Below are 17550 nucleotides of genomic sequence, written 5' to 3'. Positions count from 1 at the left end.
AACACAGTTTCTGATTGTAGGCTATTACCACTGAAAGATATAGACTACTTGCTGCAGACCCAAACCAATAAGATTCTGTTTCATTTTTCATTTTAGATCCACTAAAACAATAGCAACAAATTGGCAACAAAGGTTGAACTATCCTTTAACACCTTAAAAAGTTAATTGATATTGCTGAAAGGAATTCAAGCTCTTACAGTCTTGCTCTAGTGAAGCTGAACAGTCACGTCGCAGTGATGAAGATTTCTCAGTCATATCGCCTTGTCTTGGTCTCAGGAAAAAATTACGTTCTTTTTCAAATGGATTTTGTGTTGGAGACTTCACCTGAACAGTGACCAGAACAGATAAGGCTAGGTTTACACTGGTGTTGTTTTGGCAGAGTTCTGATTTGTCAGAGGATCGGAACAACAGACTGAAAAGTAACACAATAATGGATACAGAAGGAGCTTCCTGTCATCACTATTAATGTAAAATGCAAGACAGAAGCTTTCTTCTGAGGCTATGACAGAACAGAAAAAACATAGTGCCTAAGCAACCAAATATAGATAAGTCAGCCACAATAATGTATATTTCTTTGTATCCTATAGTGTTTGGACTTTGTTCAAAAACAAAAATATTCCACAAATGGAAGTCCTATAATATGTATTATTATATTTCATACCATGGAGGATTCTCCGATTGTATGTGGTATTAGTATTACACCACTGCAAAAGCCACACAGACTAGAAAATTACCTAAAAGGTTAGGATGTTGGAACAGTTTATATGAGCAACAGCAATAAGGCTGGTCAGATGTGTCATCCCTGTATTATTAATATCATGAATTCTGCTAGGATGCTTTAGATTTCCTTTACCGAAAAGAAAGGAAATTCAAGCCAGATGCCAAATGAGGTTATAGATGTGGTGCATGAAGCTTTGGTTCGATTCACAAATACATTTTATAAACAAAGCGCATTTCTTCACTTATTGGCCGCCTTCTGCCACTGATCAAATCGGTACTATAGAAGTCTATGGAGAGACAGCTGAGTCATCAGGGATAAATAAATTATGCTTTAAACACATAGGATTTATGGCATAAGCAGTCTTTTTGTGGCACTTTTTGATGCAGTTAAAGGGGTTGGCCACTTTTACACCAATATTGACAAAGAAATGTTATTGTTTGCATAATGAAAAGTTACACAATTTTCCAATATACTTTATCAATTCTTCATGGTTTTCTATAGCTCTGCTTGCTGTCATTCCTTAGGCTTGCTTCCAGTGGATAGAATTCAGTCCATGGTCATGTAACGGACAACAAGTACACAGCTTATTACCTGTCAGATGTCTAATTACCGTGTTGTGACTATACTGATCTGTGCACGTATACCACAGTCCATAGCATACATAACCACGGACTGATTTTTATCTACTGGGGAGCTAGCAAAGATCTAGAAAAAAACAGGAGGAATTAACACAGAAGGTATATTAGAACATAGTACAACTTTTTATTATACAAACAATAACATTTGTCTCTCAATATTGGACTGTAAGTAGACAACCCTTTAAAAGCCACAGTCAGGGGTGGACACAAAAAGAAGGAATTCCTTGCATGTGATATATTTCCTGGAAGACTGAAGTTGTGTTTCCAGGTTTAGGGTTTTTTTTAAGGCGGTCTTATCACCTTCCTCAAGAATATTTAACCACCACAGTGTTACAGAGCACATTGCAGTGATAAACCAACAAAATTTTGCTATGTTAATTTAAAGAGGTTGTCCAGGACAATTTTTTAAAAAAAATAAATTAGGCTAAGGGAAAGAGAAAAAAAATCTCAATAATAATAAAATATGATTATAACATATTTTTCATCACTACCTGTGATGTTCCAGGGTCCTTTCTTTGAGCCACTAATCATGTGACTGCTGAGGTCAATCAGCGGCCTAAGGGAAGGTGTTACAGTCGGAAAGGACTTCCGCCACAAAAAGATATTGGCATAGCAGGACTAGACTGCGCTGGGAGGACACTGGAGCATCAGGAACAGGTTAGCTTATGTGAGTATATAAAAAAATAAAATAAAATAATAAAATGATATATATATTATTTTCATGCAAATGTACACACACTTACACACTTACCTGTCCCGGTGCTCCAGTGTCTTCCCAGTGTGGTCCAGACCTGCTGCAACATTGTCTTCTTGCGGGGAAAATCCTTGCCAGCTATGATGTCCAGGTTCCTTCCCTTCAGCCGCTGATTGGCCTCAGCAGTCACATGATCAGCGGCCGAAGGAAAAGACCAGGAGATGTCACAGGTAGTGAGGCGGGGATGTCCAGGCGAAGAAAACATTGCAGTAGCAAGACCAGACCACGATGAGAGGCACCGGATCACCGGCGACAGTAAAGTATATTTTTGTTATGTTTTTTTCAGCTACCCCAGTCGAATTTAAAAAAAAACAAAAAAAATATCCTGGACAACCCCCTTAAAATCTTACACAGTTACGGGGCCACACGGTGGCTCAGTGGTTAGCACTGCAGCCTTGCAGTGCTGGAGTCCTGGTGTTCAAATCCCGCCAAGGGCAAAAAAAAAACACCTGCAAGGAGTTTGTATGTTCTCCCCGTGTTTGCATGGATTTCCATCCCATATTCCAAAGACATACTGATAGGGAAAAAAAAATGTACATTGTGAGCTCTATGTGGGGCTCACAATCTACATTTTAAAAAAAAAATCTTACACAGTTGGTGCACTTGAGCCAGGCTTTTGGTTCTTTGAAACACTGCACTTGCCATACAGACCTCTACCATCTCCTGCCTACGCCAGCCCATGCAGTGTGATTTGATCCTCTCGCTGCTATGACATCACCCATCCTATTGAGCAACAAGAGCAAAGCTCCTAGGATTGATGGCCCGCCCCCAGAGCACCAACCTCATCTGCATATGACTTCAAAGTTGTGTTTCTCCAAATCTACAAAAGTAACATACATAATGCGCTTTGTAATGTGGTGGTAACAGTTGAATATGCTTTGGAGAAGAAGTAGATTCCCTTGTATGCAGTTTTTGATGCCAAAACTAGGTATATTTCCTAAATGGTGAGGAAAGGTATAAAGGAGAAATGTTTTCTTTACTACTGGGTCTGAATTCAAAAACAAATGTGGAAACTTGACCTTACAACATTCCTAGGAAAGCTACTTCCAAACAATTGACCAATCTGAAAAGCACTTTACCAGTAATTACGTTATGTAGCAAAGTAGACTGACCTCACTGGATTTGCCTGATGACCTCTGCGAAAACTCCCAATCACATTCTGAATGTGGAGTTTCCAAATTCCACCGAGGTGGGCAATTCTGCCTGGATGTAACTGTGGATAAAGCAATTGTGATCATCATAAAAAGAAGTGCTCCTCTATTGCGTTTAAATTCTATGCAGTACATCTAAATAGTTGCAGAAAAAAAATCTATTGTATTTGCAAGTAGTTACATCTACAACATCTAGGCGCTATGTGCTTCAGTTGAACAGGACTTAAAGGGTATTGCAGCATCTATCAACAACCCATGGGATAGGTGATAACTGATAGACCAGAATAAGGGCATCCCAATGCAGCAGTTAGGAGCGTTTAGTTGTTGTCACCAGTACCACAGACCTTGAATAAAGCAGCAGGGTACATTCTCCATTCCAACTTCTCCTGCATTCTTAGGGCTAGTTCACACTGGGCAAAATGGTCAGAATTTTGATGCGGAATCTGCGTCAAAATCCTGTCGCCTCCTATTGAAATCAATGGGAACTGGTCATTTTCTTCTTCTGTGAGCAGTTTGTTCCCGCTCACAAAAAAACGAAGCAAGCTGCCCTTTCTTAAGGCGGATTTAGCCGCGGAATCCGCCTCGCAACACCAGCCTCCGGACTAGGCCCATTCATTTGGGCCTGATCTGGAGCGGAAAGCCGCGACGGGATACCGATGCACCGCACCATCATCCCATCGCGGCATCCGCAACGGAATGTGTTCACGTGAAACCCCATGTGAACTAGCCCTTATAGCGGGAGAAAACAGGAGTCCATGCTATTTTAATCTGACAACCTCTGTGGGGTATAGCGGCCAGACTGCCAGGTATATTGTTATATATTATAGTTTTACAGGTAAACATAAGTCAGCCATAACATCGCATCTACAGCTTTTATTTCATACAGTAATTCTAAATATTCTTCTGCAAATACCGTCATAAAGAGAGGAACGGTGTTTGGATTCTGAGTGAAATGTACAAATGTTCACATCAAAAAATGTTTCTTCCTGGATAGTGTTAGTCGAATCCTAAGAAGAAAAAAAAAATTGATATAATACACTGCATAGAAATAAATTAAAAAGCAAAAACAAACATCCTCTTCTGTTGGAAAAAAAAAACAACCAAAAAACCCTGCAATGCGTCACTGTAATACCATACCATGTAATTTCTGTAGCTGTGGCGGCTCACGGCAGGTTCAGTATACCTGCTAACACTACCGGCTCAATATGGTGGATATTTAGCATCCATGACAAGGATACCCAATATTGTTAGATTCATCAGGTCAAAGATTTTGTTTTTTATTTCAATTTATTGAGATCCGTTTCTTTAAAATTGCGAAGTGCCTTTAATACAGACTACTTTAATTGACTACTGTAACTCCTTACTAATCCTCTTCCCCTCACTACACTCTCCCCTCTACAATCTATTCTGAATGCATCGGCCAGGCTCATCTATCAGTCTAGACGCTACAGTGACGCCTCTGGTCTGTGCCAGTCGTTACATTGGCTGCCTATTCATTACAGAATAAAATATAGTTATCACTCTCATCCACAAGGCTCTCCATAATGCTGCACCTCCCTATATTTCCTCCCTCATCTCTGTCTATCGCCCAACCCGTGTTCTCCGTTCACTCAATGACCTAACACTTACATCCTCTATTATCAGAACTTCCCACGCTCGTATACAAGACTTCTCCCAAGTTGCACCACTTCTCTGGAATGCTCTACCCCGGACAATCAGATTAACTCCCAATTTCTACAGTTTCAAACGCAAACTAAAGACACATCTTTTCAGACAGGCCTATCACAATTTCTAGCGTAAACCCTTCCGTACTATAATTAGAATCCCCAAAATTTAACCCTCCTCTGTCCCCGCTCCCACATTTCCCCACATGATATGATGTCATCTCATGCTAACTTTATAGGTCCAAGCTCCATCCACATGTTAAAGGACACGACTAGTGACGGCTCATAAAGTTTTATGTTTGTGTAATGACAGTCACCTCTATTACAAAAGTGTCTGACCTCTGTATAAGTAATGCCGCCCCTGCTACCTCTTGTGTCACCCCCTCTCCCTCATAGATTGTAAGCTCTTGCGAGCAGGGCCCTCAGTCCCATTGTGTGAAATGACTTTCTTTGTAATGTATCTTTCTGTCTGTATTTGACCCCTACAAATTGCACAGCGCTGCGGAATATGTTGGCGCTATATAAAATGTATTATTATTATTATTAATATAGACACTACAATTTTTCTGTAAAAAACTTCAGTTTTAGTCAAAGCAGATAAATGAAACATGAAAAAAAATAAACTTTACAAAACTAATTCATTCCATAGATGCTTAAAATGTATATATAAAACAATTTACCGGTGTGATGCCACCCAGGACGCGAGTGGCTGATGAAATGATTCTACTGGTTGATTTAGTGTATAGACTTCTGCCACTAGACGTGCTGCAGTGTGGCTTGGGGTCAGGGCGCCTAACTACGTTCTCACTAGATACTGATCCTCTCACTTTGTAACCTTGGAACTCAACCTGCCGGTGTGGCTAATAAAATAACATTACATTAGAATTACGAAAAATTTAAATATACAGTATATAAAGATTGATATGATTTACTGCTTGGAGTCTTTATTGGATATAAAATATCTAATTTTCACTACAGTACATAAAACATTGAAACAAAGTTTCTAAGGCTATGTACACATTTTGTATACATTTTGTGAATAACTTTGATGTATACTCTGGGAAAGTACCTGATGGAGACCAAAAAAAAAAAAAAGGGGCTAGATTTACTAATGAAAATAGACCATATTTCTGGTGTAATTTACGCCACAAAACATGACTTACACCTCATTTATTAAGTGTTTAAAGCCACTCAGCTGAAAAGCTGCGTTTTTTTGTGTCAGATTTTGCAATTTTATTTTTTTTGTATTTCTTATTTCAAAAGAAATAAGAAATATAAAAGGAAGCGCTTATACTTATAGCTTCTGTGGAATCCACTCCTGGATCAAAAGCAGAAAAATCTGCAACACAAAATGCTGCTTATCTTCAATATGTGGTTTCAGCCTTGAGCTAAGGCCCCATTTTGCAGAAACACCGTTTTTTGTTGTTGCAGATTTTGATACAATTTTTCAAGCCAAACCCAGTAGTGGCAAAAAAGGAATGAGAAATATATAGTAATTTATTATACTTCTTACTTCTGCGCAATCCTCTGCTGGCTTTGGCTTTAAAAAAATGCAGCAAAATCTGCAACAAAAAAGCTTGGGGCCTCAGCCTTAGGCCCCACGGGTCGGAAACGCCGCGATTTGGCCGCAGCATTTTACAGTACTTGCAAAGTGAATGGGATTCATGCAAATCTCATGCCCACTTTGCGGAAAAAAATCGCAGCGCAGACACACTGCGATTTCCAAAACCGTTCTGATTTTGAAAATCACAGCATGTCAATTATATCTACGGAAATGCCGGCGGCTTTCCCATAGATATAACTGTAACAGAAATCCCGCGGAGGAAAACTCAAAGCGCTGCGAGAAGAACCACAAAGCGTTCACGCCATGGTTGTTCCCACCGCACTTTAGCGCGGCGGTTCCGGCCCCTGGGGCCTTAGCCTTACACAGTTTTTGCACTTTGTCCAACAAGGTAAAATAAAGAAAGCATTAAAGAAGAGGGGGATGGTGTACACTAAGACTCCTTGCACGTGGGCTAGGGCAGTGTGCCATCTGGGTTTTTCTCGGGTAGCACAGCGATCCATTCATCTTCGTTGCATTGAATGAATGGCGCCACGGGAGAATGGCCAGTGCATGGGCGTGCCATCTGTGTGCCAGCCATGTCGTTCAGTTACAGAAACACAGTGGTGCACAAGTAGCCTTAACTAGGCAAATAGACTAGGCAGTTTAATGCTTTATTCACCTGTAAATGAAACGGGGGCATGACGGCTATTTCTGTAGCAGCAGTTTTTTAAATACACTGCTTTTTATGTATCTATTTGACCATTTTAACGGCCTGTCCAATATTTTTTTTTTAGAAAAAAGTCTTATTTTCTGTTTCACAATACATTTACATAAATCCCACAACAGACTCAAGTTTGTGTGGGATCCATGAGAAAGAAGCCATATGGAAGCAAAGTGGCCATGAAAAAAAAAAACAGGTCGTTCCTCAGTTTTTATTAGTTTTTTGGTTGTGTTCTTGTGAATAAGTTTGCACTGTCTATTAGACAATATTAGTAAATCTGCCACACTGTATACTGAACAGTGTACTTTTATTTTTACATGGAAGGTTATGGGCAATGAAGAACAATGTAGGTTTCTAAAATATAGCCCCATCAAGATTCGACGCAGTCTCAACAATGCCTCAGAAAAATGCACAAAAAGTAAAAATTAGTAATATTTTATAATTGCTTAGATACATAGTTTGCTATTTATTTAATTTCATAGGAATTCATTTGCTAGATTTTTAACAAATAAGGCCCATTTCACATCTGCATGTGGGCCATTCCGTTCCCCTATCTTCATAAAATATGGAAGCAGCACTTTTCTCTCCACATTTTTCGTGCAGAAACAGATCTGAAACCACACGGACCCCATTATAGTCTATGGGGTCCGTGGGTTTCCTTAGGTAACTGCTTTTTTATGCGGATAGGTTTCCATTCAGAGGTTCCCCAAGGGGACTTCCCGAACGGAAACCCAAATGCAGATGTGAACCAGGCTTTAGAGAAGCTATACTGCCTATCACTCTCCATGGCTGTCAGCCATTTAGGAAAGATGGAGTCGCGTTGTGGAAAAAGTGGAGCTGTAGTTCAGCCGAGAAAACGAGGAAATCATGTTCTGTGCAGCACATAGGCTGATGTAACCACCAGGTGAGGATGTATAATAATGTATCGCACAATATAGAAGTATCTACACTCTGCAAAACATGAATGTTAATACAGTTCAGAGTTGCCGAAACTTTCGATATGACTTGTGCATGGCTGCCATTTCCTCCTTTTTGCCATGCCAGTAATGATCTGTGTCCATGGGGAGTCAACTAAGGTGCTTTTATGTTAACCAGCTATGTTTCATATGTTATGCCAGCTCTATTATGCTTGTGCACGTCCATTCATTATAATAATATAATCACTCATTTCTTCATAAAGAAAATAGCTGATATTGATATCTTATAGTACTTTATTGTTATTCTAGAACAAAAAGTAACACAACAATATTTACCATATATGATGAGGCAGGCGAAGAGTTATGTGAGGTAGTAAATAATGGTGAAACAGGGGGTCTTGCATTGGATAAAGGTGAAGCCTGGTAAACTTCCCTAGCTAGCTGCTGGGGCAGCAAACTCTGACTGAACCTGCGAAAAACTAAGGTATGCAACATATTCTGTTTTAAAAGTACCTTTTTAGTATAAATGAATCGAATATACAATACTATATTTCTTTATACTTTAGCACAATGAATACAATATTTTCATTCTTTCTCAGCAAGTTACTAGGGCTAAGTGCAATCTGAAATACCTATATACCTTAGGCTTTACTTATAAAACCCTAGCTGCAGTTACCAGAAACCTTACTACGTGAAAAGAAGGGATTGTTTTTTATTCACTTCTCTGTCCATCTCAAAAACTTCATTCGTGAACCAGCCCTAGTGCTAAGGATGGGCTCAAACTACCATTATTTAATGTCCATTGTTCTTATCTGTAACTGGGTGAGGGCAATGAACATTAAATGATAGATGCAGACAGAGCCCCATCTGTCTAATGTCCCCCCTGCATTCACCTCCCCATGTTAAAAAACATGATGGAAGCTTTCTTTCGGCATGTTTTTTTTTTTTTTTTTACATTTTTGATGGAATAAAAAGTCCTGCATGCAGGATTTTTCTTCCTCTACACAGGTAAACAAACATGACAAAAGACAGCATCTGTCATATTTCTTACATTATAGTCAATTGGAGCAGATGCAGACGGAAGGGGCTCCGTCTGTGTCCATTATTCTACTGCCGTTAATGTCCATTGCTCTCATCCTATGACAGATGAGAGCAAGACTGTCCTAACGGTTGTGTGAACCCCAAGGCTACATAGGTTGGATTCAATGCAGGCATACTTCAGCAGGGCTGCCCACTTTTACTGTTGATTCCAGCTGCAATTGCATAAGAGTAGGAATAAAAGAAGAATTCTCCAGAATTGTTATTTTATGAAGAAAAGAAGTATTTAGTAAAGTAGAGAGCTCATGAGAGATAACAGATCTCCCTTATTTTCAGCACTACAAAGTCTACTAATATGAGGAATACAAGACATCAGAGAAATATTGCTTTTAAAGTAACATGCATAGGTTTGGTTTTATTTCTGTCAAATAAAAAATCTGTAATCCTGACCTTGCGTTTCTACCCCCTTCAAGTATGACTGGTCATCCTGGTCTGTATTCTTGGTAGTGGTTGGGGTCCTCGCTCTTGTTCTGAGCACATTCAGACTCTCTAGAGCATTTCTAGGCTCAGTTAAAGATTTTAAGAGTGAACTGCAGCTTCCTGAAGGAAATTGTTTGTATAAGGTACAATCTTCATTCGACCCGTCAACATGGGGCATTTTGGCATTTGGAAATACATATGGTGAACTGCCTCTAAGAGTTGAAAATGAGTCATCCAGATATTTAGGAAATACCTTCTGTTTTGCTAGATCAACTGACTGAAACATAACCTGCCTGGATGGGATATGTCCTTCATTAGCTTTGTTTGAAAACGAACCCTTTCCTACTGTTTGTATACCACTGGCTTCAATCTTTACCTCTGCTTTGTTGTCACTGTCACCAGGTTGGGCCATATTACATTGACCATTCAGGAGTGTTTGTTTAGTAGGTTCCCCTCTGGCTTTGTCACATGACAATTCAGATACTGTAGAGAGATCACAATCTGTGATATTTTCATGAAGTGATCCGTTCTTTTCATGTTCACTATTACTGTGTTTCTCTAGATTTTTCTCTGGTAGAAGATGTTGTTTTTCATTTGCATGTGTTTCAGTAGAGTCTTGTGCACTTTCCATAGAATAAGCCTCATCTAATTCTGTAAAATCAAAACTATCCATTAGATTAAACGTGACCTCCAGTCCATTATTATTCTCAACATCAGGGATAAGAGTATTGGCATCATCAGTCAATGTTTCTGGCATAAGTGGCTGAGTACTAGTTAGGCCAGTTTCAGATATTTGAGAATCAGACAAAGGCTTGCTTTCTACTGTATCTATTTTTTTGTCCAATTCTCTGGGTATTCCTTGTTTTGCTTTATTATCCATTTGACAATTAGGGTGGCTGATCCGAAGCCTCTTGTTTGGAACAGGTGGCACTACAAAGCCATCGCGATCAATCTGAACAGTACTGGAAGCTACAGGCTTCTCTAAGTAAACATCCCATCGACTCTTGACAGGATCTTTTTTTACAGGTGATCGCTCACGGGAGAGCTTACAAGTTTTTTGGACCTCATTACTGCATGTAGTAGACACAGGAGCAGGTAATGGATCAGCTACTGGTCCTTGTTGACTTGGTCGAGTGTTCAGCAAAGCCAAAATTTCTGCAGTGCTTCTTGGATTCTGTTTAGGCTTTTCTCCTTGCACTGTTCTGTCAACATTTTCTGTTGCAATTGTAGAGCGTGGAGAAGCTGAATTGTTACTGGGAAAGATATTTTTTCTAACATCTGGATTTGTAGAAGTCACTATTGTGTGATCAGAAGAACAATTTAAGTGTTCTTCTTTGTCTGCCTGCTTTCCATATGGGACAGCAAATAAGGGAGATGTAGTATATAGCTGTGGAGCCTGTGGAGAATGGCCATGTGCCAACTGAAGAGATGCAGTCTCCTCCCTCTCCAGAGATGGCTTCTTTGTAATCTCACGAGGAACTTGAAAGCCCTGGAAAATAAATGCTATGCTTTAGTAAACGTTACCTTGCCTCCAGTTCTTATAGAGAACCTGAGATTTCTCCTGGCATGTCTAATTCTGTAAATAATCGTGTTCCTTACAATATCATAATTGTGGTGCATCTTTACTTGCAATTTTTTTCTGATACGCTCTTGTTTTTACTTCCAACAAATTTGCACTGGAGCTCCAGAACAACGGAGAGGCAGAGCACTGAAATTGCTTTAACACCTACCTCCAAAAGACCCATTGACTACATTGGGATCCATTGTTTTAAAACTGAAACCAGCAGATTTTCAAGTAGACACCACAAGACTTTGGCACAGATGTGAACATAGCCTTAAAATAAAATATTCTTCAGAACTGTTATGTTATGGGGAACACAAATGGTATACTAAAATAGCCATTGCAGAAAAGAGGACTTGACCTCTTTAAGCTGCTCATTTCTCATGCTTGGCAGAACAACAATTGAATTGAATGATAAAGTGCATCAACAGGTTAATATATTGTAAGCCGATGGCTGGTCAGGTAATGGAAGGGGTGTACATCTCACCCAGACTACTCAGGTGGGTGAGATGAGAAAACTCCAGGAATGTTTGTTCTCAGCAGATAACTTTCATCTGCTGAGCATTTTGGTAAATGCTCAGTATTGGGCTGGATTTTTAGGAATGGCAGGTAGGTTGGTAGTGGGACCTGTCATTCCACCCTCCTCCAGTCCAGACTTTGGGGAGTTTCCGGCAGAGACTCAGCTGCAGAGAGTCTGCTCATCAAGGGAGGCTTAAGAAGTCAGCTCCAGCAGCAACAGTTTGGCAGAGCTTGGCTGGAGAGCTGACAGAGAGGTCATATTTTTGGAGCTGTGCCCTGAACGATTCTACTGGCTTTTGAATTTCTGTTATCCTAGGTGAGGTAACCTATTCTATGTTTAGCTAGAGCCTAGCCGGGCAGGTATTTATTTTTGTATTGTTTCCTTTTGTTGCTGCACTACACTTTTGATTGAAAATAAAACTCTGCCGTTGTTTTGGACTAAAGAAACTGGACTTGTGTGTCTATGCCACCCCACCTAGCAACCCCAGACCCTGACACAGTAACCGCTAAAAATCGCAAGTTCTGCAAGTCCAACTTTTTCATCTGGTTTCAATTTAAAACAACAGATACCCGACAAAACCCTTTATGATCACTGTAGTGCTTCAGGCACCTTTGGTTCTGCCATTTTAGCAGTCTATGTTTTTGTTGCTCTGGCCCTCCAACGGTGCAGAACAATGGACACTGCTGCACTGATGTGAACATAACATTTAATAAGAGGGCATTCACGCTACCATTGTTAATGTCCATTGCTGTCTTACATCTTAGGATGACAGCAATGAATATTAAACTGTTGAAGAGAATGAACTGAATGTCCATTCCCATTGACACTAATGTAAACAACATGAAAGAAGCTATCTTCCATCATGTTTGCTTACCTTTGTAATGGAAGATAAAGTCAAGTTGTTTACATTAATGTCAATGGGAAAGGATGCAGAATCAGTCCATGTCCATTTTCTGAGACAATTAAATGTCTGCTGTGGTCATCATATGACAAAAGACAGCAATAGATATTAACAATGGTTGTGTAAACGGCCCTTAACATTGCAACGTGTAAAATCAACTTTAGAAATCTGCAGCAAATCCGTAACATAACTACAAGTTATTGACTTAAAATCCTGAAACACAACTTGCACAGAAATTTTGCTGCCCATTATGGTTAAGAGCTACGAAACTCTCTCCACTAATAATGTAATATAAAGTGTTTTCAGGGCAGAATCCACATGGAGAGTCTGCAACAAATACTCCATGTGAGGCCTAAAAGAGAGTATACAATTTTGTTCCTTACATGTTTACATGTTTTGAACAGTACGGTATTCCAAATTGAAATTTCTACTCTCCCCGTGACATCACCATTTTTGATAGTTATGTCCTGAATGTCAATCATCAAAAAAAACAAACAAACAATTCTCACAGTAAATTTTCTCTTTAAACCAGCTGGGGGCCACAGGCCAATGGGTTTCACAGCTTCCCTGTTGAAGTTTTGAACCTGATTTTCAGTAGTGCTCTGTGCGGAGCAGGTATTATCAGCTACTTCCTCCACTGTGATTAGATACCGATCACTTTCCAGTTCATCTCCAGGGCCCACCTATGAGAGAAAGTGGAATTTAAAAAAAACATAGTATCATACATGTTAAAGGTGTTTTCTGGGCTAAAGATATTGACACAGGGAGGAGAAGGTTTTACTATAATAAAATAACTGTTACTCATCTATTTTTCACTGTCATTATCCTTGCCCATCTGAGTGTCCATGTCAAGGTGAGCATCGTTTATTTTAAACTTTCCTCAGTCAAATACCAGTACTTTTTTAGCACAGAAACCCTTTAAAAATATTGACCTATTGACAAGCCTATAATATATTTTTAAAAAGGGCCATACACATTGCTTGTCAGACTTGGCTAACAATTTAAAGGGATCCTATCATTTAAACACTTTTTTTTCTAGCTGACACGTCGGAATAGCCTTAAGAAAGGCTATTCGTCTCCTACCTTTATTAGTTGCCTCCGGCCCGCTGTTCGGTAGAAATACCGGTTTTTACCAGTATGCAAATTGAGTTATTTCGCAGCAATGGGGGTGGGCCCCAGCACTCAGACAGCACTGGGGCGTCCCCAATGCTGCCAGAGAACTCTCTCCAGCGATGCCTCCATCTTCAACAGTGACCGCCTCTTCTGTGTCTTCTTCTGGCTGGGGTCACACTCCGGCACCTGTGCAGTCGGCACTGCCATCGCGCCGCAGGCAAGAGCCGAGTGCACAGGTCAGCCGGCGGCCATTTTTTTGGAGGCCGCTTACGCGCGCATGTGATTTACGCTCCTGTTCTCCATAGAACTACAGGAGCGTACCCCCTCCCCCATGCAAAAAGGACTGGTGTGCATGCTTCTGCATCAGTCGGGTAAGTGAATGAAGTACACTGCTCTTTCCACACCCCTTTTCTCAATGATCACTGGAGAGCAGATTTATCCCCTTATACAAAGTGTCATCTGAAATAAAATATGTCAGCCATCACTCACCAATCCAGTTTTTAGATAGACACTGTCCAATTGTTGTCCTTTGTCACTATATAATGCTGCCTGTTAAAGGAGAATTATAAAATATAAACTCTTATAGGAAAAAAAAGTATTTTATTTTACTTTATATAATTTATGGTTTAAACACCTACATCTTTTTGTAGCATCACTATTCAATACATCCCTTAATAGTGGATCTATATGTAGTATATAGCCATTAAGCTCTGTTAACACTGACATTATGGCTTCTGTTTTATAATATAACTAGGGTTGAGGGATCGGAAAAGATTGTATCCCGATCGAGTAAATTTCACGATCGCGATCCGATTCCTATCCCGCCTAAAAAAGATCAGGAACGGAATTCCGATCCTGATCGCTCAACTTACCTGCACAGATCTACTGCCACTGCTGCTGCCCGTTCTTTTCGTTCCTCTTCTCTCTCATTCACATACCTTCAGAGCGCCATGCACGCCCCCGCCTCCCTAGGCCCCGCCTACTCCCAGCATCTCTAACACTAGCCTAGGGAGGTGCGCACGGCGCTCTGAAGGCATGTGAATGAGAGAGAAGAGGAGTGAGAAGAATGGGGAGCGGCAGCGGATCTGTGCAGGTAAGTGGACGCCACGGGGGATTAAGTAGTCAGAGGATTTTTTTTTTAAAATCACTACACAGCGTGGAGTCTAAAATTTAAAGCGTTCAATTTTTGGACTCCATGCTGTGTAGTGAAAAGGATTGGTTTTAAAATCCGATCTTCGATTATTAAATTGGGATCAGGTTCGAATGGAAAATGATCAGAAATCGGATTTTAAAAACGATCCTGAAATCTCAAGATCGTCTCAACCCTAAATATAACGGATCTGTTAGCATAGATTTTGTATTGGATTGTGATGGGTCACAAACAATAATAATATGTACTGTACTTAGGTTTACATATTTTTTTGTAATGGACAGAACAGTGTGTCATGTAAGGCTATTCAGGACATAAAAGAGCAACAGAAATCTGACTTTAAAAAAAACATCCGTTGCTACAAAGGAAATATATCAGTTCTCAGATTTAGGTTGTTGCTGAGAAGGTGGGTCGAACAGACTGTGCCTATGTGTCTACAGTACTGTATATATTAATAGTGGACTGTATAAACTGGTTATATTTCTCACAGTTGTCAAGGCTATAAATCAGTAGGCTATCAACTCTGTATACTGTACTTTTGTTTACTGACAAGACTGTTAACTTGCCCTTATTATAACTATAATATATTCACTTACAATGCACTCTCTCATTAGCCAAAGAATATTTTGATGGCCTCTTTCATCTAAAATTTGTGACTGTCTTATATCTTTTTAATGGACCCAATAGGCCAAAAGTTTTCTTTTTTTTTTTTTTAACAGTAGAAGTCAATGGTGGTAATATGTAAATGTATGCTATATATTGTATAATCTGTGAGTAAAATATGATTTCTGAATACACTTGCAAAGAGCTGAAACAGGTTCCATGTGGTGATCCCTACGTCAGTAGGGCAACAATCTTGAAAAGGAAGAAGAAATACACTAATTTAAAAAATTATATATAATAATAATAATAATAATAATAATAATAATGAAAAGCTAATTGATTCACCCAGTGTTCAATGCAAAGTTTCACCCTTTCAATAAAGTTCTGTTCTAAACTCCTACTGAAATGAACGGGAGAGTTGAGGGTCATCTTTTAGGGCAGTTCTGCCTCAAAATCTGCCGGTAAAAACTCTGTGTGAGCTTACCTTAAAGCTTTCACAGCATATAGGCACTGTGTTGCTGAACAAATATCCAACCCATAATAGGAAAAAAAGATGCATCTTTCCTATTATTGGGTTGTGCAAGCGCCCTGGGTCTAACAAACGCTAATTGTCACAGAATCATAAAACAAAACCCCACCAATAATAAGGAATAATGAAGAAGAGGGGGTATGTTAAAATCAACACTGACACTATAATAAACGCAGGGGACATATTATAAGTTCTGTAAGAGCAGGAGGGAATAGGGCTGATCACAGGTTTCCAATAACCAACGGCCTATAGACAGACTAACAAATATCAGGAGATCTCATCTCCCACTCTATCATGACCAGGATGTGGAGTTGGATGTATAGCCTATCACCTGGTAAAAACATAGAACCAGAACCAGCGGGCCATATTATTATCATGACATTAGACACAATACAAACATTACCTGTTGTCCTCCTGATGTCTTCAAAATACCATCTTGCCAAACCTTAGCCTTTTTAGTCTTCTGGTGTGTATAAAGAACCTTAACAAAAGTTGATGATGATGATTATTATTAATTAGGATTTTCCTTTGATAAACAAAATAAGTAAACAAATATACTTACAGTGAATACTTTTATTGCGGTTATCTGGGAAGCCATAGTTTCACTTTGAGAACTATTTATACACATTCACAATCCCACCTGTTAAAAAAAGCCTGAATTAATAAATCCATTAGTATTTTTATATAGTCTATACCATGTTGTTAACATGCAAGACAGTTTTCACCATCCAAGGCAGAGACACATTTTTAAGACATACTGTATAATATAATTTCCTCTTTAACTTTAAAGAGGACCTTTCATGTCCTCAGGCACATGCAGTTTTATATACTGCTAGAAAGCTGGAAGTACTGTATGCTGAATTCAATGGTAAGGAAGGCCCCCTCTGACAGTACAGAGCTATGGACGAGGACAGTTGGGGGGGGGGGGATGCGTTCCTCACAGCCCAGCTAGACTGTCAGGAACACCCTTCTGACAGTTGGCAGAGATCGATAATGCCACAGATATCTCTTGCCCCGGGGCACATAACTGGAAAGCATTAAATTCAGCACACTATCGACTTTCTAGCGGTATATAAAACCGCATGTGCCTGAGGATATGAAAGGTTCTCTTTAAAGGGGATGTGACAGAAAACAAAATAGAAAACCACAACTGTGAATACCATGTGTTATGATGCTGCTAATGTCATTTTTAGTGTGATGCAGTAGTGAAATGGCGAATTTCATACCTACATACCCGACAGGACAGAGTCTAAATAACAAATGAAGGACCAAAACTAACTGCACTGACTGTTCCAGAATGGTGGTTAGATTAATCTGAATCTCAACCCAGTGCGACAGAGATAGGTTAGGCCCTGTTACAACAAACGTGTAACAGATGTGTTTTTAAACGTCCATGAAGGTCATCCATTTTTCAGTTAAAAAAGTTATACAAAACAGGTTTTAAAAACTGACACGTGGTCAGAGCGAAGCCCCAGCAGAAGAAGCGCCCCTAAAGCGCTTTTCAGCTAAAATGAAGCTACAATGCATAATAAGAAACACAATTGTA

The 17550-nt window shown here is 39.6% G+C and overlaps 1 protein-coding gene across 1 annotated transcript in view; it reads right to left on the bottom strand.

The window, feature by feature from the left end:
- The window catches only part of ZGRF1 (zinc finger GRF-type containing 1), a 57563-nt gene extending 40934 nt beyond the window's left edge, over positions 1 to 16629 (bottom strand). The window contains exons 1-10 of the mRNA XM_075284261.1: positions 16567 to 16629; positions 16408 to 16485; positions 14212 to 14271; positions 13119 to 13292; positions 9598 to 11116; positions 8446 to 8588; positions 5609 to 5788; positions 4178 to 4271; positions 3226 to 3326; positions 198 to 324 (exon numbers count right to left, since the gene is read on the bottom strand). Coding sequence (XP_075140362.1) covers positions 198 to 324; positions 3226 to 3326; positions 4178 to 4271; positions 5609 to 5788; positions 8446 to 8588; positions 9598 to 11116; positions 13119 to 13292; positions 14212 to 14271; positions 16408 to 16485; positions 16567 to 16602 — 2512 coding nt within the window. The 5' untranslated portion in view covers positions 16603 to 16629. The remainder of the gene's footprint in view (positions 1 to 197; positions 325 to 3225; positions 3327 to 4177; positions 4272 to 5608; positions 5789 to 8445; positions 8589 to 9597; positions 11117 to 13118; positions 13293 to 14211; positions 14272 to 16407; positions 16486 to 16566) is intronic.
- Between the last annotated feature and the right edge of the window lie 921 nt (positions 16630 to 17550).

The sequence above is a fragment of the Leptodactylus fuscus genome, chromosome 1 (genome assembly GCF_031893055.1).
Source record: "Leptodactylus fuscus isolate aLepFus1 chromosome 1, aLepFus1.hap2, whole genome shotgun sequence".
NCBI lineage: Eukaryota > Metazoa > Chordata > Amphibia > Anura > Leptodactylidae > Leptodactylus > Leptodactylus fuscus.
This window is presented reverse-complemented; position numbering and strand designations above follow the sequence as displayed.